Below are 22976 nucleotides of genomic sequence, written 5' to 3' on the forward strand. Positions count from 1 at the left end.
ATTTGCTCCCCAGATAGACCGGGTAACCGGGATGTGCTTTGGGATCCTCAAGAGTCTACGTAAGATCCTGGATCTACTTCCGTTCGATGCCAGACAGACTCTTGTGCACCCCTTGGTTACATCAAGATTGGATTATTCCAATCTTCTCTATCTGGGAATAACAGCTAAAAGCCTCAACCGCCTCCAGCACGGCTGGTGCTAAGGCTCCCAAGAAGAACTGCTTCTAGAGCGGCTCTAAAAACCCTCCATTGGCTTCTGGTGAAAGAGAGGATAACTTTTAAAGCACTATGTGTATGTCATCGTATCAATGGCAAAGCACCTAACCCCCTATCTACCCTCGTCACCCCCTACAGTCCTGGACGCAGGCTTAGATCCTCTGACACCGGGCTACTCGCTGTCCCAAAAATTCAGAAAGCCCGAATGGGTGGCAGATCTTTCAGGTTACTGGCGGCGAAGAGCTGGAATACGCTTCAGAGAGAGTTACGTCTCGAACCCTCCGAAGTAAAATTCCGTAGAGCTCTGAAAACATATCTTTTCCGCTCAGCCTTGGTATAGACTCCCTGTCATGTCTCTCTCACTTTTCTCTCCTAGCGCGGGGACACGCCGGTGTGCTCAATGCCATGCGCTTTATAAAATTCCAAAATAAATAAATAAAACATCATATGGCCAGTTCTACACAGTAAACCAAGAGTTACCTGTCTCCTCTCACTATCCTATTGGAAGCTTTGATCAGTGATTAAGCTTCTTCTCCCTGGCTGGGGACAGGTGACACTGAAATATCACTACTTCCTCTTACACTAACAAATGTCATACAATCAACATGTATGGAAACACGGATTTCACTTCTGCAAACAGACAAAGATGGTATTCACCAAAACATACCACCATCAGAGTTCCACATGGCTATCAGAGCTGCCTAAATATATTGAACAGCTTCTAGCTATTTCATTGGCTTTGATGAGTTCTCTTCGGATTCGTCTGACCCACCTCTACCGTCCAAAGGTAGACTGTGTGAATTTTAATTTTTGGCTGAAAAATTCATAATTTATCACTCCATGGATATACATCACTATTTCATTACTTTTCCTCTACCTTTGGAATTGTTTTGTGACAGTCCTTTTCTTGCTTCTAAAAGGATACTATCTCCCTGAATGCTTTGCCGTTGCTTTCATCACACAAAGCGCAACAAGACCTTTCCCCGGTGAACATTTCTGTTGTTCCGGTTCCTGATGGTATTTTTTGGGATAAGGTATCATATATTTGTACCGACTGAAACTCTTCAAATTTCATACGTATTTAGAATTTCGTTACATGATATTATCATTCCGAGTACTATCTTTGATGATTGGGACAGTGATTCAGTGCATTAAATGCTAGATAATCTGGAGCATTCTACTCTTTTTAATTCTGAAGAAATGTATGATGGTAGTTCCAGTTATGATCAAATGGTCTGTTTTCAACATCATGATTACCATTTTTTGCATAAAGCAAGTACTCCGCGAGCAGTATCTGATTACACACAATTGGAACACTGCCCTACCCCACTGTTCCTCGGATATGAATTTACTGAAAAGACAAGAGGCGTTTGGCAAAACAGAAGCAAGTTGGTTTAATTAAACGCAGAGGCCGCAAGAGTATAGACAGAATCATGTCTGAAGACCATCTCAATTTACAGAAGTTTTGGCCGCATATATATACAGTTTGTGGTGTAGAATAAACCAATTTGACATTCTTCCATTCTTGTACAGCATGTTGACCAATGTCTAAGCATAAATCATAAATCCAAACTTCTGATACGGGGAAGAAAGTGGTTCTCAACTTTTTGGAGAGCTAGTGTGGGCCAGTGTGTATGTGTTCAGATGTCCGGTGTGGGAAGAGTATGATCACTAGGTGTGGTATGCATTGATTGGCTAAAGGTTCCTAACTACATGTGGCATTTGAATTTGTGGTATTTTGAGAATGCAGGCCTTTGGGGAGGATTCGATTTGAAGCTTTTATCAGTTAAATATATCAACCATATAAGTAATACAGTCATTAAAACAATCTGCGTTAAATCAAAAGAGTGAGAAAACAGTGGGATTGAAAGTGCAAATACATCAAAGTTCGTAAACATAATGATTCAGATTCAAAAGTGCAAGTGCATATTTCACATAAGGGCCCAAGCGTTTACTTGGACATATGTTATCATGATTCGAAAGTGCAAATGCGTATAATTACATAGTATCCTTATAAACATACGGTCAAGTGTCGATGATCATAGATTTCCTAATACTAATAGGTTTCAGAAGAAATGTAGCTAAATAAAAACACAATTGTGGGTCGCCCAATCTATAGAGTAAATTCATGGCATCTGTAGTAGATCTTATAGTATAGTGTAGGAAAAATGGTTTTAAATAAAATTTCCTAAGATGAGAATAGAATATACAAAATAATAACATGTGGCAGCAGCTTTGTCGAGAAACTCCATCACATGGGCATACGTGCCAATTTCCTTGAACCTCTTGTGGTATAGCTGCCTATCTGTTGGATCGATCTTGGTTTTCCTATGCGTGCGTTTGTCTTTGAGCTAAGTGCAACCCCACCTGTGACCTATCAATCAGTAGGCCTGGGTTTGGTTCACAGCGCCTGTCTGACCACATATCCCTGACTCAGAGTTGATGGGGAGGTCATCTTTGGTCAGTTTGACAGCAATGATTCAAGTTAATTATTGTGTGTACAAATAACCTGACGGTTTTCGATATTATATTTCATGTCATTTTCATTAGTATGTATACAGTTGTTTTAGCGTACATCAAAATAGTCTTTACTGATATTTACATTGTTATGCGTGCATTGATTATGGTGTACATCTACATGGTCTTTGCTAATATTAACATTGGTATGCATACATAGGTTATGGCGTACATAAATTTATTGCCTTTGCTATGAGTGCATATATCATGATGTACTTTGACATTGTATTCACAAACATTAACACCACCACAGGGTAGCTCCAAAACAATTGAATAGGTGTTTACATATTTTTCTGTTTAACATCCAGCTTACTCAGAGTCAGACTCAGACTCAGAATCAGAATCTTATTACAATAAACTTTCACCTGCAAAGGCAAGGAAAACTATGCTCACTGATACAAAGTTGATTTCCTCTGCATCTTTTCTTTCCCAGTTGTTGATACAAGGGTTTGACTTTTGATTAGACAACGTATATTTAAAATCTATATCATAAACTAGAGATTAGCAGGTTCAGGGAAACAAGGCTTAATTTAAAGCATGCCAACTGATTTCACAGAAAAGACTGTGCAGCAAAAATCCCGTCTTGTTTTGGCCAAGAGAAAAGAATTAGAAGCACCAAACATTCCCACATTTGCATGATATGCAAACTGGCAACTGTTCACAAATTGCAGCGATGAAACACTAGACAACATGCTTCAAAATGGCACATACAATTCTTCATGTACCAATCAGGTGGAATGATTACTTTGGCTGTTAGACATTAACGAATGTCAGGTATGTTTTCTTGGCAACACCAAAGGGTTTAGGATCAATAGGCTCAAACCACATTAGGTGCAGACACAACACTCAGGGGTGGTAACAACATACAGGGTTTGGAAGTTGTGCTTTGACTGGCTTAAAAATTCCATGTTGTCTCAGTTGAAGCAACACTTGTTACTTCTGACTGATGACATGGGACGATAGGACTTTTTGTTGGGTCCTCAAAGATGTTTAAAGCATTTTCTGTATGCTACATATAATGAAGTGTGGGCGCGTTCACAGCAGGGAGCTGCTAAGCGACTGCATGAAATTGGCAGAGCAAATTTAGAAAGGGCACTGGCAGTAGTTGGCAATGGTATGACTACTTGGTCCACCAGGATATACTCTCTTGGTAATAGTGTTTTATCTGCAATTGACATCATACAAAGTGACAAGTCTTCCTTACAACATGGGTAGTTGCAGCTTAGATCATTCATTTTGCTAACTTGGACTCTACATGCTGGTCAAGTTCCATTTAAACATGTTAATGCCACTAACTTATTTTTACCTCAAACCCCTACAAAACAAGAAACCATCATGGCAAAGAAGGACGCACACACAGAGAAGTTAGAAAAATTACCATTCAATGTTGCAGAAATACCTTCCGCTGATTGATAATCCACGGTTTAAATTCACAACCAATTTCAACTTTTCACTTCCGGGACTGCTTACAGCACAATCAAGTGGGCAGATATGAAGAACTAGGACAGGGGTATGTACACAAGTTTTTGGAGGCTTAGCGCTTGTCCTGTTCCTTGTTGTTGGACTGTGGTTTTCTTTATTTTTTCTGCTCCACAATGGTTGTCCCATCTCAAGGCCTTATGGGATTGCCACCACCACACATACTCCTGTGTTTCGAACAAATTATATAGTCCTTTGGCGCAACCCTTACTTCAGGTACTCAATGAGCACTGATACTTGTCCTTTCACCTCTCTGGCTACACTGTGGCCAGCACGTTTCCCGCTGTATGCTGTGCACTTTCGAGTGTGCCCTTGATATATGCCTGGGAATGCAACTGGTTCAATCTCCAGACATAGAACTGCTGATCGGTCCCTTATAGGCTCTAAACACAAAACTGTTGTGACAACCTTTAGATGTGCTTAGGGAAAAAAACTCTTCCTAGGCCTAGTTCTCAAAACCTACCTACATAAAGCTAATATCCCTGCTGTGAAAAGTGGGCATTTCCAAGAACTGGACGGGATAGGCTCACTCATGTAAGGTGACAGACTTCATCATTTGCCATCTCATCCCACCCTGGTGAGATGGTACTACAAGGGTGGACTCAACCTCAGGAGGGGCTGACCTGAAGGACTTCTTAAAAATCACATATTTTCTCTGGATAAAATAGTAGAATCCAGTTCCATTTTTAAAAAAATTACTTAGAATTGACCACAAAGTATCCTTTATTCAGATGCTGTCCTAAGTTTGGGTAAAAATACCATAAGGTCATAACAGAGGACATACGTGTGTGCTATGACCCTTCCGCACTGCTGAGTTTATCATGCCATCATGCTTCTGCCTCATGGTCTGTTCAGGGTGGGCGCCTTCTATATTCATACATATACCAATGTAGAATGCCCACACTGATGCTACCGTGCCCTACTGGCCAGTCGGTTGTTCATTGGGGGACGGTAGGATCCACAGTTGAGAAGATGCATCGATATCCTTTATGCAGTGATGCGTCAGTGCCAAGATGCAAATGAGTTTGAGTGCTGATTACTGCTTCATTGACGTCATGGCAGCAGGCACCAGATGGCTAAAGAAAATGTCAACTTTCAAAAAGTCACAAACAACGAAATTGGCTTCTCCACCCTTATTCAGAATTTACTTCAAAATTCAAACTATACTTCATTCAGTTTGATAAGGTATTTTTATTTATACCAACCATTTTTATATTTTGAATGTTTTTTAGAAATTCATAAATGCAAAACAAGACCACTGTACTTTAGTTTTTTTACAACAATATACATTATCATTAGAAATATACATGTAACAAGGAAAACAAATCAAAATCAATTAATCAATATCATACATTCATCCCAAACAGAAATAATTCTAAACTAAACAACACATTATGTACACTTCAAATGTCAAAAACTTAATAGACAAAGTGAGACAGTGAAGAGTTCAATTAATGAAAACAATCCAAACGTGGCGATCTGTTTACACAATCTGTTTACAAAGGACGAACAAGCAGTTTCATTTATGCCCCACGTTTTGTATAAACAAACAGTATACGGAGCAACAAAATAGCGAACGCCACGTTTTGCTGAAACAAGCCTTGCAACTTTGACTCTTTTAGACAGCACCCGGCGATGGTGAACGCCGAAAATAACAGACAAGCTGTCCATTGAGGAATCAATAAAATCTTGCTGAATTTTGGCAGAATACACCCACGAGGTATGTGCTAGCTAAAAAAGGCCCCTTTTTCGTTAATTACCGCCTTATTTTAAATAAATAACGGTAGCTCCCTATGATCTCTTGGGCAGGTTAGTGATTGGCAGAATAGATCGAAGCAGGACTGCTCGATCCAAACAAAAGACTGAATAATTACAAGAAGAAATCCACGCCAGTTTTGTAAATTAAGGAAGGTTCCCTACAACGCTCTTCTGTTTATAATATTATGGTAGGTAGTCTGCACATTGGCAGATACCGTCAACCAGTGCAACTTTAATTGAAAAGTATCCCAATTTTTTGTAAATAAAAATGTATTGTTTTTTACAATCCATATAGATAATGACAAAGCCCTGATGATATTCTGGGAACTGGTTCCCCGGGATTGAAACGCGTCGTCAAACAGCGAGGAGTAAAAAATCTATCGCAGTATTAATGAATAATACTTGATGTGTAGATAAATTGTTTTCATTGATTGAACTCCTCACTGTCTCACTTTGTCTATTCATTTGTTGACATTTGAAGTGTACATAATGTGTTGTTTAGTTTAGAATTATTTCTGTTTGGGATGAATGTATGATATTGATTAATTATTTTTTATTTGTTTTCCTTGTTACATGTATATTTCTAATGATAATGTATAGTGTAATGAACAGTGGTCTTGTTTTGCATTTATGAATTTCAAAAAATGATTCAAAATATAAAAATGGTTGGTATAAATAAAAATACCTTATCAAACTAAATAAAGTATAGTTTGAATTTTGAAGTAAATTCTGAATAAAGGTGGAGAAGGCAATTTTGTTTTTTGTGATAAAATAAGGTCCAGCCTACTCCACACCCTGAAGGACCTATCTCCATAGATTTACAAACTTTCAAAAAGTGGCATATTAATAATAGCAATTTAAAATCTGATTTCACCCTAAGTTGTAATGTTAAATTGTGATTCCAGAGACACCAAACTCGAAAAGTCCATTTCTGCCAAATTGTGAATTACACTTATAAGTGATAATAATGTACTCCAATGTTATTTTATCAGGTAGATAGGACTTGAAGTAGGCAAAAATTACTTTGTGAGTGTTTCACTGCCAGGGCATGTAAGTGTTAAATGAACATTGCTTACCTTTATATATATATTGCACTTTGCCCTCTGGGTTGTCCAGGTCCTACCCTGGGGTGAATTACATGTAAGAAAAGAGATGGTTTAGGCATGCATATGTTTTACTTTTTCAGGTTGATATGGAAGTGTAACTGCCCACACATGCTCTGGAGTGGCAGGCCTGATAAATGATTAGGGGGCTACTTAACGGGGTGGCACAGTCAGTGCTGCAAACAGACTAGTAGCATTTAATTTAGAGGCCCTTAGCACAGATAGTGCACTTTACTAGGGACTTGTAGATAAATTAAATATGCATATTTCGTACAATCCAATGTCATCATGTCACAAGCACTTTAGCACTGGTTAGTAGTGTTATAAAGCCAACAAAAATTCATTCAGAAGAGGGTTGAACAGATAAGAATGTTGGTAATGGCAGTGAAGTGACAGATAAGGGTGATGGTAATGGCAGTGGGCCTGATGAAAGAGGGCTGTGATGGATAAAGATGAGGGTGATGGCACTGGGTGTGATGAAAGAGGGCTGTGACAGATGAGGATGAGGGTGAGGGCAGTGGGTGTGATGAAAGAGGGCTGTGACAGTTAAGGATGAGGGTGAGGGCAGTGGGTGTGATGAAAGAGGGCTGTGACCGATAAGGATGAGGGTGAGGGCAGGGGGTGTGATGAAAGAGGGCTGTGACAGATGAGGATGAGGGTGAGGGCAGTGGGTGTGATGAAAGAGGGCTGTGACAGATGAGGATGAGGGTAGGGGCAAAAAGGTGTGATGGCAGAGGAGAATGGGCTAGTTGCAGTAGGGTGATGGCAGAGGATGGAGTAGTGGTAGTTGAGGTTGATGGAATATTGGGTGAGGTTATGATGGGAATGTGAGTTGGCTGACAGAGGAGACTTTTGACAGTAGGGAGATGACGAGGCGAGTCTGATGTCAGAGGAGACTGATAATGGAGACTGATAATTGGAGCGTTATGGGAGAGTAGGAGGGATTGTATGGTAAAAGAGGCTGAGAAAGGTGACAGCAGATGAGGAGACTGAGGGTTAGAGTGATCAAAGAACATGTCAATGGCAAAGACGGGTGAAAACAGTGGAGGGTGAGGGTGATGGCAGAAAAGCGTGATGGCATGGTAGAAGTAAGGCAGAATAGGTTAATGGCTCATCTTCAGGAGCATTACCTCCACATGGGATGACTCCTGGTGGCAAGCAGGACTTGGCCCGTCTCCCACTCCAAATGACCACTCCAGAATTCTCTACATCATACTCTACAACAAGCTCACCATTAAGAAACAGATAAACACTGTCTGTTCAACCTGCTACCCCACCCTCTGCATGCTCCAGAAAATATACAAATAGCTCCCTATCAACACCAGTTGCACAGTCTCCCAATTCCTCATCACCAATCGCCTGGACTACGGAAAGTCCCTCTACGTGGGCATCATCTCACAACTTCTAAGCAGACTGCAAACCATCTAAAACGCAGCAGTAAGGCACATTCTTGACCTCCAGAGAAGAGTCTACATCACGTCCCACCTCACAGATCTCAACTGGCTTCGGGTCCAAAAAAGGAGCCAGTTCAAACTACTGACCCACACCTACTAGGCCCTGCACAAGAAAGGACAAGCCTACCCCAACCACAGACTGAAATTCCACCAAACCAGCAGACAACTATGCCCTGCCTCCCTCTCCCTCATGCCCTCCTTCTACAAAAGCAGAGGCGGCATTTGTACCTTCTCCTACCTGGCCGCCAAGACCTGGTATGGCCTTCTACTGGACCTTTGGACTGCATCCAGCCTACAGAAGTTCGGAGATGACCTAAGAACCTGGAAGTTCGACTGACAATTCCCAGCAGCCCCACACCTAGCGCCTGGAAACCTTCACAGGTGATAAGCAGTGCTCTACAAATCAATTAATCAATCAGAGTACTTGTAAAGCACGCTACTTACCCATGAGGATCTCAAGGCGCTGAGGGGAGGGGGAAGTGCTGCTACTGTTCGAAGAGCCAGGTCTTGAGGAGTCTTCTGAAGGGGAGTAGGTCCTGGGTCTGCGGGTATGTGGGTAGGGAGGGTGTTCCAGGTCTTGGCAGCACGGTAGGAGAAGGATCTGCCGCCGGAGGTCATTTGTAGGATGCGAGGGTCAGCGGAGAGGGCGAGGTTGGCAGAGCAGAGCTGGCAGGTGGGGGTGTGGAAGCTGAGTCTGCTGTTCAGGTAGGCTGGTCCGGCGTTGTGGAATGCTTTGTGTGCGTGGGTGAGGAGCTTGATGGTGATCCTCTTGTCGACGGGGAGCCAGTGTAGGTCTCTCAGGTGGGGGTGATGTGGCTGTGGTGGAGGACATTCACGATCAGTTAGGCGGAGGCGTTTCGGATGTGTTGTAGTTGTTGTAGGTGTTTGGCTGGGATTCTTGCATAGAGTGCATTGCCGTAGTCGAGTCTGCTGCACACTAGCGCCTGTGTCACCGTTCTTCTTGTTTCGGTCGGGATCCACTTGTTGATCCTGTGGAGCACGCGGAGGGTGCTGTAGCAGGAGGAGGAGATGGCGTTGACCTGCTTAGACATGGAGAGGGAGGAGTCAAGGATGAATCCTAGGATGCATGCATGGTCAGTGGGTGTTGGTGCTGTTCCCAGTGTGGTCGGCCACCAGGAGTCATCCCAGGCTGTGGGGGTGGTTCCGAGGATGAGGACCTCCGTCTTGTCCGAGTTCTGCTTCAGACGGCTGCTCCTCACCCAGATGGCCACGGCCTTCATTCCCTCGTGGAGGTTGGTTTTGGTGGTGTGTGGGTCCTTGGTGAGGGAGAGGATGAACTGGGTGTCATTGGTGTAGGAGATAATGTTGAGGTTGTGATGGTGGGCCACTTGTGTGAGGGGGGCTATGTAGACATTGAACAGCGTCGGGCTGAGGGATGAGCCCTGGGGGGCACCGCAAATGATGTTGGTGGCTTTGGATCAGAAGGGTGGGAGGCGGATGCTCTGGGTTCTGCCGGAGAGGAAGGATGTGGTCCATTCAAGGGCCTTCTCTTGCATTCCGGCTTCTAGGAGGCGTGTCTTTAGAGTGCGTTGGCAGACCGTGTCCAAGGCAGCTGACAGGACCAGGAGGATGAAGGCTGATGTTTCGCCATTGTCTAGTTGGCGCCTGAAGTCATCTGTGGCGGCGATGAGGGCTGTCTCAGTGCTGTGGTTATGTCTGAATCCGGACTGGGACGGGTCCAAGATGTTGTTGTCTTCCAGGTGGTGGGCCAATTGCATGTTGACGATTTTCTCGAGGACCTTTGCAGGAACGGGAGCAGGGAGATGGGCCGGAGGTTCTTGAGGTCCTTGGGCTCCTCTTTGGGCTTCTTGAGGAGGGCGTTGATTTCGGCGTGCTTTCAGCTTTCCGGGAATGTTGCTGTTTCGAAGGAGATTTTGATGACCTTCTGTAGCTGGGGTGCGATGGCTGCATCTGCTTTGTTTAATACGTGGTGTGGGCACGGGTCTGACGGAGGTCCTGCGTGCATGGAGTTCATGACCTTGCGTGTCTCATTGTCGTTGACGTTGGACCAGGAGGTCAGGCGGTTGGCGATGGTGGTGTTCACAGGGGAGGTGGAGTCTGGCGTATTCGGGGCGGTCGTGGTGTTGATGCTGTCGTGGATGTCAGCAATCTTGTGGTGGAAGAAGATGGCTAGTGAGTCGCACAGTTCTTGTGAGGGCCGGATGTCGTTGGCGTTGGCGATGGGGTTGGAGAGTTCCTTGACGATGCTGAAGAGCTCTTTGCTGTTGTGTGCTTTGTTATCCAAGCGGTCTTTGAAGGAGGATCTCTTGGCTAATCTGATGAGGTGGTGATGTCTGCGGGTAGCGTCCTTGTGGGCTGTGTGGTTGTCCGGTGTGCGTTTGTGGAGCCATATCTTCTCCAGTTTCTGGCATCCGCGTTTGGCGGTCTGGAGCTCGTCGGTGAACCAGGTGACTCTCTTGCTGGCGTGGCTGTTGGAGGGTTTTTTGAGCGGGGCGAGGGTGTTGGTGCAGTCGTCGATCTACTGTCTGAGGTTGCGGGATGCGGCGTCTGAGTTGGTGGGGTCAGTGAGTGGGTTATGGACGAAGGTGGTGATCAGCTGGTCTTCGGTGACTTTGCTCCATCAACGGCGAGGCAGCTGTTGGGTGTGCTGGTGAGTGGTTGGTTTCTTGGAGGTGAAATGAATGCAGTGGTGGTCGGTCCAGTGGAGTTCAGTGGTGTGGTCGAAGGCGACGTGGGAGCCTGTGGAGAAGAAGGGGTCCAGCTTGTGTCCGTCTGCGTGGGTGGTGTGGTGACGAGTTGTCTAAGGCCGAGGTTGGCGAGGTTGTCAATCAGGGTGGCAGAGTTGGCGTCATTGTTGTTCTCGAGGGGGAAGTTCAGGTCCCCGAGGAGGATGTAGTCCATGGAGGCGAGTGTGTGGGTGCTGGTAAGGTTGGCGTTTGGAGTCTCTGAACTGAGCCCGGGGTCCGGGGGGTCTGTAGATGAGTGTTCCTCTGAGGGTGGTGTTAGTGTCGGTGTGTATCCGGAAGTGCAGGTGTTCGGCGGTTTTGAGGGTGTCGTCTGCTTGGGTGGCAACCATGAGGGTGGACTTGTGGATGATGGCTATTCCTCGTCCGATTCCGTTGGCGCGATCCCTGCGGGTGATCTTGTAGTCGTCTGGGATGGCTATGGCGATGTCAGGCACCAAGGAGTCGTTCCACCAAGTCTCGGTCAGGAAGGCCACGTCTGGGGCGGAATTGTTGAGCAGATCCCAGAGCTCGACGGTGTGTTTGCGTGCGGAGCGGGTAATGAGGAATATGCAGCGGAGGTAGTTGGGTCCAGTCCTTGGAGGTTTGGTGCCCTTCATCAGGGGAAAATAATTGAAGTGTCTGTGAACTACCATTTGATTGTTAACTTCTGTTATATTATTCTGCACCTTAATCTTACATTGATCGATTGTTTGTATATATTTTAGGATTTTCCCCTGATGAAGGGTACCTCCTGGTCCCGAAATGCATTGGGCACCATGTCGTGTGAAAAATGAATCAACAGTTTTATGAGTGATTAATAATCCTGTTTCCACATCCGACCAAGAGACGAGTCAGCAAAACATATGGTCTTCAACTTATGAACTGTGAAAAGACCAATTTTCATTTATTGTTTGTACAAAAAGATATTTTGAAAGAATATAAGATATGTCATACAGATATGCTAGAATAAAACACTAAATTTGTATGTGAACATTTGTGTACAGTACTGATTACTAGTAATATGTTGTTGTAGCATTGGGAAAGGGTTTCTTTTCCCCACAGGAACAGTGCACTCTACAAGCAGGTTTCCCTGCTTGCCTTCATGAGTATAGCCCCAGTTTGTGTCAGCCAAACACAAATCTGTAGAGTAGCACCTTTGGATTAAATTCAGATTACATTGTGGTTATATTTATGAGTGCTCCTCAATTCTCACTCTTTTGATTGATTGAATGGCAACATTTCGTGAGGTTTTGGGGCTTCAAGATATATGATAAACCAAGGGATTCAGTAAACTGAAAAAAGCTGGTTTGTTGTAAAAACACAACTTTGAGAAATAACATTTCTATTTCAATGCCAGATAATTTCCAATGTGGTGACACAAAATTAAAAAGATTCTGGTGGCATGCTCGTTGCTCATTTACTTCAGCATGCTCCACACGAAATGCTATATAGATTAAATCGCTATTAATCCAATAAAATGTTGTCAAAAGTTCATCACTTATATCGTTACTCAGAATGTTACAGTTCTAGTTGCTCCATAGAACTGTGTGATGAAGCTACAGCATATCACCGCCTTGTCAAGTGACAGACTGCTGCTGGTGCTGCTGCTGGAAGTACATGCCGAAGGACCCTGGGTGTCTGACACAAGGTTCTTGAGTAAAAGTCTGACTTCACTAATTTTGTCAACTTCAGAACATGGCTACACTTTTTAAGATGGTTGAGTCAAATTGTGCGATGTACACTGCGGGATGAAAAAAACAGCAGTGCATTCAAAATACGTTTGACTGTGCAAGTGTGAAAACAATAGCACAACTTTACGATTTTTCTATTAGCACACAATGCCCCCCATCCCCCCCACGACGAGGTTTCCTGGCGCTGCCTCCAGCCCCTCTTACCTTGTGCTCCTGCTCAGCTTCCTTCACGGGGATCACACGGTGCGCTCTGTGTCCCGGACCGTTTATACAACACACACAGGAGTTCACCATCGACAACACAGAAGATCTAACGCCCCCCCCCCCCCCCCTCCTCTTTCTTACCTTGTACTCCTGCTCGGCTTCCTTCATGGGGATCACACGGTGCGCTCTGTGTGCCGGGGACTGCCAACAGTCCACACACAGGAGTTCACAGTCGTTATCACAGAAGAGCTGCAGCCGCTCCCCGTGCTCCTCACAAAGGCTTCCAGGCGCTATCTGCAGCTCCTTCACCATCTCCACCATGTTTGATAATCTCTTATTCGGTTTCATTTCCTTTTCTGGGTCAAAGTGCTCCCTGCATTCCGGGCAGACTACCTCCAGGTCCTCTTTACCCTTGAATGTGTTAAAGCAGGAGAGACAGAAGTTGTGTCCGCAGTCCAGGGTCACGGGGTCAGTGTAGAGCTCCCTGCAGATGGAGCAGGTGGCTTCTATCTGGAGTCTGACCCGGGGGTCTGCGGCCGCCATGGCTGTGCCGAGCTCCGTTCACTTTTACTCTAAAAGGTGCATTGTGTGTGACCGGCCTGATGTGGTAAAACCGGATAAACTGTAGAGCAGTGTCACCGCGCATACGTGGAATGTAGTAAAACCAGACAAACTACAGCCAGCACTTGTAGGGGCGGACTACCAACATGCAGAGAAAAGCAGAGAGAGCTGTTCGGGGCCCAGTCGCGAAGTGTTTACAGAAGGGGTTATTCCTGTGTCTGGTACAGTACCCAGAGCCCTGCCTCTGTCTGTGGTTTGTGGTCTTGATCTCGATGTGAATAGTTAAGGTTGTGTATTCCTCCCCAAGTAGCACACTTGCAATTTCTTCCTCCTCTGCTGGTCGATGCCCTCAGTTGAGAGTCCAGCGCCTTCCTAACAAGACTTCCAGGCACTTAGACAGCAGCTCTCAGAGACCAAACAGAAATGTAATAGAGTTTAGTTTATATAGGTAGAACAGACCCGTGCCCTAGCACAGTTTATCGGAGCAGGTGGGTACTATGCCCCAGCAGGTGTGTACAGGGACAGTTTATGGTGCCAGATAAGCACTGTGCCCTAGCATGTGTTTGAGCAACAGGCTCGCTTGATAGATAGGCACTGTACCCTAGCAGAAATGGCTGGGTCAGTTTCTGGTGTAGGTAGCCACTATGATGTGGCAGGTGCTTGAAGGGGTTCTTTCTAGCGCCAGGTGAGCAATTGTACCCTTGCAAGCAGTGTAGCGAAAGTGGGGTATTACGCAGTGCTGCTGGTTAGGCTTCCCTAGGTAATACTCTCACACTGCCACAAACAAGGCCCTTTGGATTCACAACACTAACTCCCTAGATCAGTGCTGGCAGTGTGGCATAAAGCAGCCAGGCTTTACTATCAGAACACGTGGTAAGTATTTCAGAGCAGCAACATGGACAATAAGTAATGGACATGACTCAAGAGAAATCCAACACAATTCATAAGAGCAAAGTTTTATATTCATTTAAACACCAAAAGGAACATAACATGACAATTGTAACTGTCAGTTTTTTCATCCCACTAAAAGTCAGCCATGCCTGTGCAGCCCTGATGAAGCCCTCCCCAGGATGAAACATGTTTACTGGGATGGATTGTGATGTCTGAAGAGCAATAATATATATTTTTTTTATATTACAATTTTTTTCAATTTCAGAAAGCTTTATTCGACAGCATGTCATAAAAGCAAAATTATACATACTCTTACATCATTAGACATAATCATTATAAATACTAACCAAAGTAAAAATACAATGTTAAAACGTTATTAAATCTTGTAGCTGTCATTTGCAGGTTAAAAAACAATTATTCTAAAAGGATGGTTTAAAAAAACTAATGTATACAAAAACATGATCAATCCTCTTACTGAGAGTCTTTAATAATCATTGGCTGGTATCTAAGGAATTTAAAGTGCGGGTGCGAATAATCCAGGCCCACCTTAAAAATTTGGCAACAGCAATCGCTAAACAAGGTGTACAGTCAGTCTCCAATATCCGTAGCGCCTCAATGTATCTCCGGGTGCCCATATTTATACATATTGGTTTTAGCCACTTGCTACGAGGGCATATATAGAGGGGATATACAAACAGCATATGGGATACATTCTCAATCAAATTTTTACAAATATGGCATTTGTCATCCCGATTTGCCAACCACTTATAACTGAAAGCTTTTACGGGTAGGGTTCCATCTCTAAACTGGAAAAACAGCTTTCGGTCAAGCAGACTCTCTATAATATCCCAGTAAGCTTCACAGAGTGGGCGAGCTTTAAAATCAAGGAACCGTCCTGTTAAATTAGTGTTTATACAGGTACTATGGGGTGGACATCCAAATCATTTCCCAATAAATTTTTTTCAAAGTTATTTTTGACGGGAAGCTTGGGACGTCTGCATCTACCCATAGATGATCAAGCTCCGACTTTATTAATAAGCCACTTATCTCTTTAAGCCATTGGATAGAGTGAAAACGGTCGGCCCTGATAATATCCTTTAGTGCGAGGGCGTAATGCGCTAGTTCTGGAGTTATCCAGATATGCCTCCAGTACAATAGGGGCCGTAACCGCGCTATATCCTCAACTTTTTTCCTGCCAAGATCATATATTAGCGGAATGGTAGGAGTACTTTGGGGTACCCCGACTAAACAACGTAGGAATTTATTCTCTGCCGTTGTCAGTTGGGTTAAATTGGTGAATTCCCAAAGTTCGGAACCATACAGAGATGCACTTATGACCTTCATATTATAAATCTCTAGGGCAGGTGTAATTGGCTTTGTAAAGGAAACTCTGTGCTTTGTGGCTAAGGCACCCGCTAGCTGGTGAAATTGTAAAACAGCCATGTCAATGTGGCTTTTCCAGCCCATATTGCTCTGGAGAGATTTTCCCAAATACGTGAATGCCTCTACCTGTTCTAGTGGAGTTCCATTAAAATTATTTGTACCTTTGAAGGTTTTCCGCTGACTCAGGGACATGAGGTGTTTATCTCAAGTCCACGCAGTTGACAAAATTCTCTGAACGCGTTCACAGCCTTGTGGAGCCCACTCGGGGTCCGTGAAACTCTCAACGTATTGTCCGCAAACATGAGGACAGGCACGCGGGCCCCAGCCAAGATCGAGGCGTCAGTGGGGGAACGGTTAAGATGGTCCACAATACCGTTGGGTGCCAATACACAACCCTGCCAACACCACGCTCGACAGGAAATGAATCCGTCACCTCACACTGCATCCCCCATCTGATTCTGGCTTAGTTGTTCTCATGCAGGCGGACGAGAAGAGTTAATAGTTCCGGAGATATCCCTGACTCAGCGAGAACCCTCCAAAGTTTGGAACGAGGGACTAGGTCGAAGGCCGATTTTAGGTCTACGAAGACCGCATAAAGAGTCCCCTTGGTCAGGGCCACGTTCCTCCAGTAGAGTGCTAAGAAATAGAAAACCTGGTCAATTGAGCTAGTACATGGCCTAAAGCCGGCTTGATATGGGGACAAGATATTGTGTTCTTCTATCCATTGTTGCAATTTATTTTGTACTAAACGACCCACAAGTTTTTGAGCTGAGTCTATAAGACTGATGGGTCTGTAGTTACTGGGTAGGGATTTGTCACCCTTTTTAAAAACTGGTATTATTTCGGCACCTTTCCATGAGGGTGGGATTGGCGCACCCCTAGCCACCGAGTTAGCTAGACACTCAAAATACCTACACCAAGATGATCTATCACTTAAAAACACGTCAGCAGGGATGCCATCCATGCGTGGGGCTCTTCTCCCAATCACGCAATCTAGCGCTATGCTAATGTCCTTGGTTGTAAAAAGCTGATTCTGATAAAAAATATTTGGGGGAAGTGGGCAGTCTTCTTCAGTACGGTTTTGTGCATATTGTGGTCTGAAGAAATCTAACCACTCTTGTTTGGCAACGTTATTTTGGGGGGGCTTCAGCTACACCTCCTCTGTCCAATTTCACAATGGCCCAAAATTGTTTTGCATCCTTTGCTCCACAAGCTAGTTTCAAGTCACGCCATTGGTCCTCATCCCACTGTTTCTTAGCTGCTTTCTGAGCAAGCCTATAGATCTTGCTTGCCTTCCTTACTTCTATACACAGATTTTGGCGGGCTACTTTACATGCGTTGTTGTACCACCCCTCCTTCGGTAATTTATTGTTTCCCTTGTCTGGTTTTATAGTTTTCCTAAAAAATAATTGTAGTTTTGCGAATAAGTGGGTATGTGCCTCAATCATTATTTGGGGAAAGTCTAACTTGTTAATGTGAGTATTTAAATTAGCCACTTCTTCGGCAACCATGTTTTTAAGGACCACCAGTTTCTCAGGTTTCTCAATGAAACTACCCCATTTAATATGACGCATATTATTAGAAGCGACTATGTCCAAGGTGACCTTCCCACACCCCGGATTCAGTTCTTTAGTCCCCATCTGCACTTGGTAATCCATGCAGAGTGGGTTGTGGTCGCTTTCCATCCTAGTTTTAACAGTCATGTCTATCAGGCTGTGCCACCCCCTTATATCCACCAGGATGTAATCTATGCAACTGGAATACCTACCATTATCAGAGGTGTTTTTTCCCATGCGATCAGACGGGGTGCGACCATTTGCTGCTCTAAGCCCTCTAACTAAGCATAGGGCCTTCAGCTGTATTGCTACAGCTGACCATCTTTTTACAGCAGGCAGTTCGAGCTGGGGAACACCCTATTTACTGTCCTCCTCTATAGCGAGAAACTGGTCCTCTTGACCAAGGGGTTCAAAAGTGGTGTTAAAGTCTCCACCTACTATGGTAGACACCTGTGTTGGAAGTACCTCAAGCTGCTGGTCAAGAGCTGAGATTACCTCAGATGTTTGTCACCCTCCTGTCCCCCTCGCATAAATATTAAATATAGCCACCTGTTGACCATTTTCCCATGTGATTTTAACTGACAGGATATCATTCGAGGGGGGACTAATTTGATGTACATTGCAACATAGGGCTTGTCGGACCCAGATGATCAGGCCCCCGGCTGGCCGACCTTTGGATTTTTTGGTTGCTAATGCGTGGAAATTAAGGAACCCCACACGATAAACTGGAACCATGGACCAGGTTTCCTGGAAAAGGATGATATCGTACTAGTCAACAAGACTACACCTTTCGGGGGAAGTTATCTTATTATCAATTCCAGCCAGGTTCCATGAAAGAAAAGCCACCCCTGGCAGGGTGCTCGATGGATCCTGCGGGATTTCATCTTCTAAGCTCGCACCCTCAATCACTAGTTGGTGTTCAGTGATTATAGGCACGAGGCAGTTGTTCTCTAGGGGGGCCCCATCTGTTTCGGGGCAGTCATGTTCCCCGAATGGGTCCGAGCAGGTTAATTGGGCAAGGTTCCTGCTCTCTGTTCGCTGTCCAGTGGGGTGAGATCTTTCCCTTGAGGTTGTGTGAGGTATAGGGACCATGTTATTTTGTGGCTCACTCCTACCCTTAGGACCGTGCTTTCTGCCAATCTCTGTTGCCACCATGATTCCAGATCTATCGGTCCTCGAGAGTCAATCACATTCATTCAAACCGGACAGGGCCCCAAACCGTTTTTCCAGTCTAATACCACCATCTCTAACTTGGGCATCCCTCCCCTCCATTCTCAGCACAGGGGCACGTTTCAACCGTGATCTGCTAGGGTTCGTTACACTCCATCTTCTACTGTAGAAGAAATCAAGGGTTAATGGGATCATATCAGAATCCCTACGTTGCGGTGGGAATAAGTTTGCCAATATGTTTGGGAGTACCTCAGGACTAGAAAAATTCAAGGCTATGCAGTCACCCTTGAATTTTTTTGGGTAATCCCCAAGCCATGCTACCCTTCTGGCCATAATAATTTCCCCTGCTAACTGCTGTTTTCCCCATGGTGATATCTTCATGTTTTTCGTCAGCCAGTGGAGTGCTTTATCAATTAAAGAGGTTGTTGACTCTATCTGCCCAGGTGTTAAAGAAGGAGCGTTTGCCAGGACCAAAACTAAAGGAGAAGCTTCAACTACAAATTGGAACAAGTCGCGCTCTTGACGTGGTTCTTTGTGTGTTATTGGAGGGACCTCTGTAACTACAGGTTGAGCCTCCTCACCTACTGGGGGCTGAGTGGGCGGGGGTTGCTGTACTACGTTCCCACTGTCTCCCTCCCCTCCTCCAAGGTGAGCCTCGTGATTTTCACAGCCCTTTGACACCAATGCTGATAGGCCACCTAGTTCTTCCAGTGTCTTGTTGAGGAGGGCACCCAGTCTATTGACTTCTGCAGTAAGCTGGTCGACTTTAGCCACAAGGGATTTAACAATACCCTTGATCTTCAAGTCGAGCATGCTTATTAATTTTTTTATTTGGTCATCCTCCAGTTTCTCGGTAACACCCTTCCTTAGGATAGCCTCATCGTTATCTGAGGTTTTGGTTGGAGAAGCTAATCTTCTTCTAGCAGAGCGTGACCCTCCTCGTTTAGACTGCACTTTCTGCATGCTCTAACTGCTCTAGGCATGGGAGTCGGTCGGTTCTGTTCCCTAGTATCCAATGATGAATCTAAATCCATTGTAGGCGTGGTGTTTAGCTCAGGGAAGTCACTAACAGATAAATCAGGATTAGCAATAGCGCTGCTATCTTCTCGTGTCGTTAATACAGGTGAAGGTTGCGCATTAGGCAGAGTGAGGGATGTAGGAGATATAGGGGAGCAACTTATCCCTAGTGACTGCCGTCTCTCACTGTTAATTTTGCCCACTACCTTCACCAAATAATTATCCAAAGTATTTGACACTAGGGAGCCCTTTTGTTTAGACATGGCCGGGAATAATAGTGGGGGTAGTGCAGTTAAGAGAAAGCGTTACCTGGATACACAAGATAAAACACTATACCCTATGCAAATACTTAGAAGATATTTAGAATTAAATCTCACTGTTTAGGAATCACAAAGGTCCTCCACAAAAGTATCAGGGTCCCTCGCCCAGCCCAGTCGCATCCTGTCCCGGACTGTCACAGACTGTCTGCCCTTTGTCTGGGCTTCATCCGGCGCATCCCGCGCGCGTCCCGCGGCACGAGGGACCAAGGGAGCCTTTATGCGCCTCCTGGCGCTTCCAATTAGTGTCAGCGGCGTCCTTGCCGCGATGGGGCTGCTAGGAAATGTGGTTTTGAAGGGGCCCGGCGGAGCCAAGCCCGGCCAGAGAACAAGCGGAGCAATGCCCGGCTCTCAGGTACCAGTGCAAGGATGCAGGGGCTCGGCGGAGCCAAGCCCGGCCAAAAAGGTAGAGCGGAGCAAGGCCCGGCCCTCAGGAATGCAGCGAGTCTGAAAGTAAGGCCCCTCCCGGCTTCGACACCAAGGGAGCCTTTATGCACCTCCTGGCGCTTCCAATTAGCGTCAGCGGCGTCCTTGCCACGATGGGGCAGCTGGGAAATGTGGTTTTGAAGGGGCCCGGCGGAGCCAAGCCCGGCCAGAGAACAAGCAGGGCAATGCCCGGCTCACAGGTACCAGTGCAAGGATGCAGGGGCTCGGCGGAGCCAAGCCCGGCCATGAAGGTAGAGCGGAGCAAGGCCCGGCCCTCAGGAATGCAGCGAGTCTGAAAGTAAGGCCCCCCCCCGGCCTCGACACCAAGAGAGCCTTTATGCACCTCCTGGCGCTTCCAATTAGTGTCAGCGGCATCCTTGCCGAGATGGGGCTGCTGGGAAATGTGGTTTTGAAGGGGCCCGGCGGAGCCAAGCCCGGCCAGAGAACAAGCGGAGCAATGCCCGGCTCACAGGTACCAGTGCAAGGATGCAGGGGCTCGGCGGACCAAGCCCGGCCAAGAAGGTAGAGCGGAGCAAGGCCCGGCCCTCAGGAACGCAGCGAGTCTGAAAGTAAGGCCCTTATATTACACTATGAATCCTGCTTTATGATGGACTGAAAACAAGCAAACTATTGTTTATTTAATGAGGGCGCTCTCATAACTTCAGCGGGGGCACTAACTTGCAGCAGAAGACATCACTGGGTCCCTCGTTCTCCCTCCTGCCGCCGCGGCACCTCATCCCGCGACCGCTGTGCGAAGGGGGGACTACAACCCCCAGAGCCCTTAGCGGCCGCCATTGACGTTTCCCGCGCCCGGTGGCGCTTGAAAGGGAGAGGACCGCCCCGGTGGAGCGGGCGCTCTCATAACTTCAGCGGGGGCACTAACTTGCAGCAGAAGACATCACTGGGTCCCTCACCCTCCCTCCTGCCGCCGCGGCACCTCATCCCACGACCGCTGTGCGAAGGGGGAACTACAACCCCTAGAGCCCTTAGCGGCCGCCATTGACGTTTCCCATGCCCGGAGGCGCTTGAAAGGGAGAGGACAGCTCCGGTGAAGGGGGCGCTCTCATAACTTCAGCGGGGGCACTAACTTGCAGCAGAAGACATCACTGGGTCCCTCATCCTCCCTCCTGCTGCCGCGGCACCTCATCCCGCGACCGCTGTGCGGAGGGGGGACTACAACCCCCAGAGCCCTTAGCGGCCACAATTGACGTTTCCTGCGCCCGGAGGTGCTTGAAAGGGAGAGGACAGCCCGATGGAGCGGGCGCTCTCATAACTTCAGCGGGGGCACTAACTTGCAGCAGAAGACATCACTGGGTCCCTCATCCTCCCTCCTGCCACCACGGCACCTCATCCCGCGACCGCTGTGCGGAGGGGGGACTACAACCCCCAGAGCCCTTAGCGGCCGCCATTGACGTTTCTCGCGCCCGGAGGCGCTTGAAAGGGAGAGGACAGCCTCGGTGGAGCGGGCGCTCTCATAACTTCAGCAGGGGCACTAACTTGCAGAAGAAGACATCACTGGGTCCCTCATCCTCCCTCCTGCTGCCGCGGCGCCTCATCCCGGGACCGCTGTACGGAGGGTGGACTACAACCCACAGAGCCCTTAGCGGCCGCCATTGACTTTTCCCGCGCCCGGAGGCGCTTGAAAGATAGAGGACAGCCCCGGTGGAGCGGGCACTCTCACAACTTCAGCGGGGGCACTAACTTGCAGCAGAAGACATCACTGGGTCCCTCATCCTCCCTCCTGCCGCCGCGGCACCTCATCCCGCGACCGCTGTGCGGAGGGGGGAGTTGAGTTGAGTTTAAATCACTTCTAAAGCGCACGTACACCTGACGGTTTCATGGCGCTATGGTTCACTATGCCTCAATTAGCAGGGGGGCCTGGGGAAAGAAAGAAACTCATTGGGGGAAAGCTTGTGAAAAAAGAAAGGTTTTTAGTGCTTTCCGAAACAGAGGATATTGGGTGAGGGACCTGAGCTGAAGCGGAAGTGAATTCCCAAAAATGGGGGCAATGGTGGTAAATTTGGAGCCTCCCCATTTTTTTGACGAAACCGGGGGACAACCAGCAGGTGTTGGGAAGAAGATCGTAGTTCCCTTGCAGGGGTATATAGTTTAATCTCAGAGGAGATAAAGGCAGGGGAGGGACCTGACTGAGCCTGAAAGGTGATGCAACCCATTTTGAACAGAGATTGTTCGCGAATAGGGAGCCAGTGCAGGGATTTTAGAAGCGGGGTGACATGATGTGACTTGGCCAGTTTGTAGACCAGGCGAGCGGCCTGATTTTGCACCAGCTGCAGCCGTCGGACACTGTAAGCGGGCACACCACAATATAGAGCGTTGCCATAGTCTAATTTAGAGACGACCATAGCCAGTACAATGAGTTTTAGGGCAGGGAAAGAGAAAAAGCGAGAAACCTTACGGATAGTGCGGAGAGAAAGAAAAGAGGAGGACACCACTGAACTCACCTGGGAGTGCAAGGTAAGTTGGTCATTAATCTTGAATCCAAGCGCTTTGGCAGAGGGAGAGGGG

At 46.5% G+C, this 22976-nt stretch overlaps 1 protein-coding gene across 1 annotated transcript in view; it reads right to left on the reverse strand.

Annotated features, from left to right (window-relative positions):
- The window catches only part of LOC144827838 (E3 ubiquitin-protein ligase TRIM11-like), a 321289-nt gene extending 307617 nt beyond the window's left edge, over positions 1-13672 (reverse strand). The window contains exon 1 of the mRNA XM_078686004.1: positions 13271-13672. Within this exon, the coding sequence (XP_078542130.1) occupies positions 13271-13672 (402 nt within the window). The remainder of the gene's footprint in view (positions 1-13270) is intronic.
- Between the last annotated feature and the right edge of the window lie 9304 nt (positions 13673-22976).

Source organism: Lissotriton helveticus, chromosome 4_1 (genome assembly GCF_964261635.1).
Source record: "Lissotriton helveticus chromosome 4_1, aLisHel1.1, whole genome shotgun sequence".
Classification (NCBI taxonomy): Eukaryota; Metazoa; Chordata; class Amphibia; order Caudata; family Salamandridae; genus Lissotriton; species Lissotriton helveticus.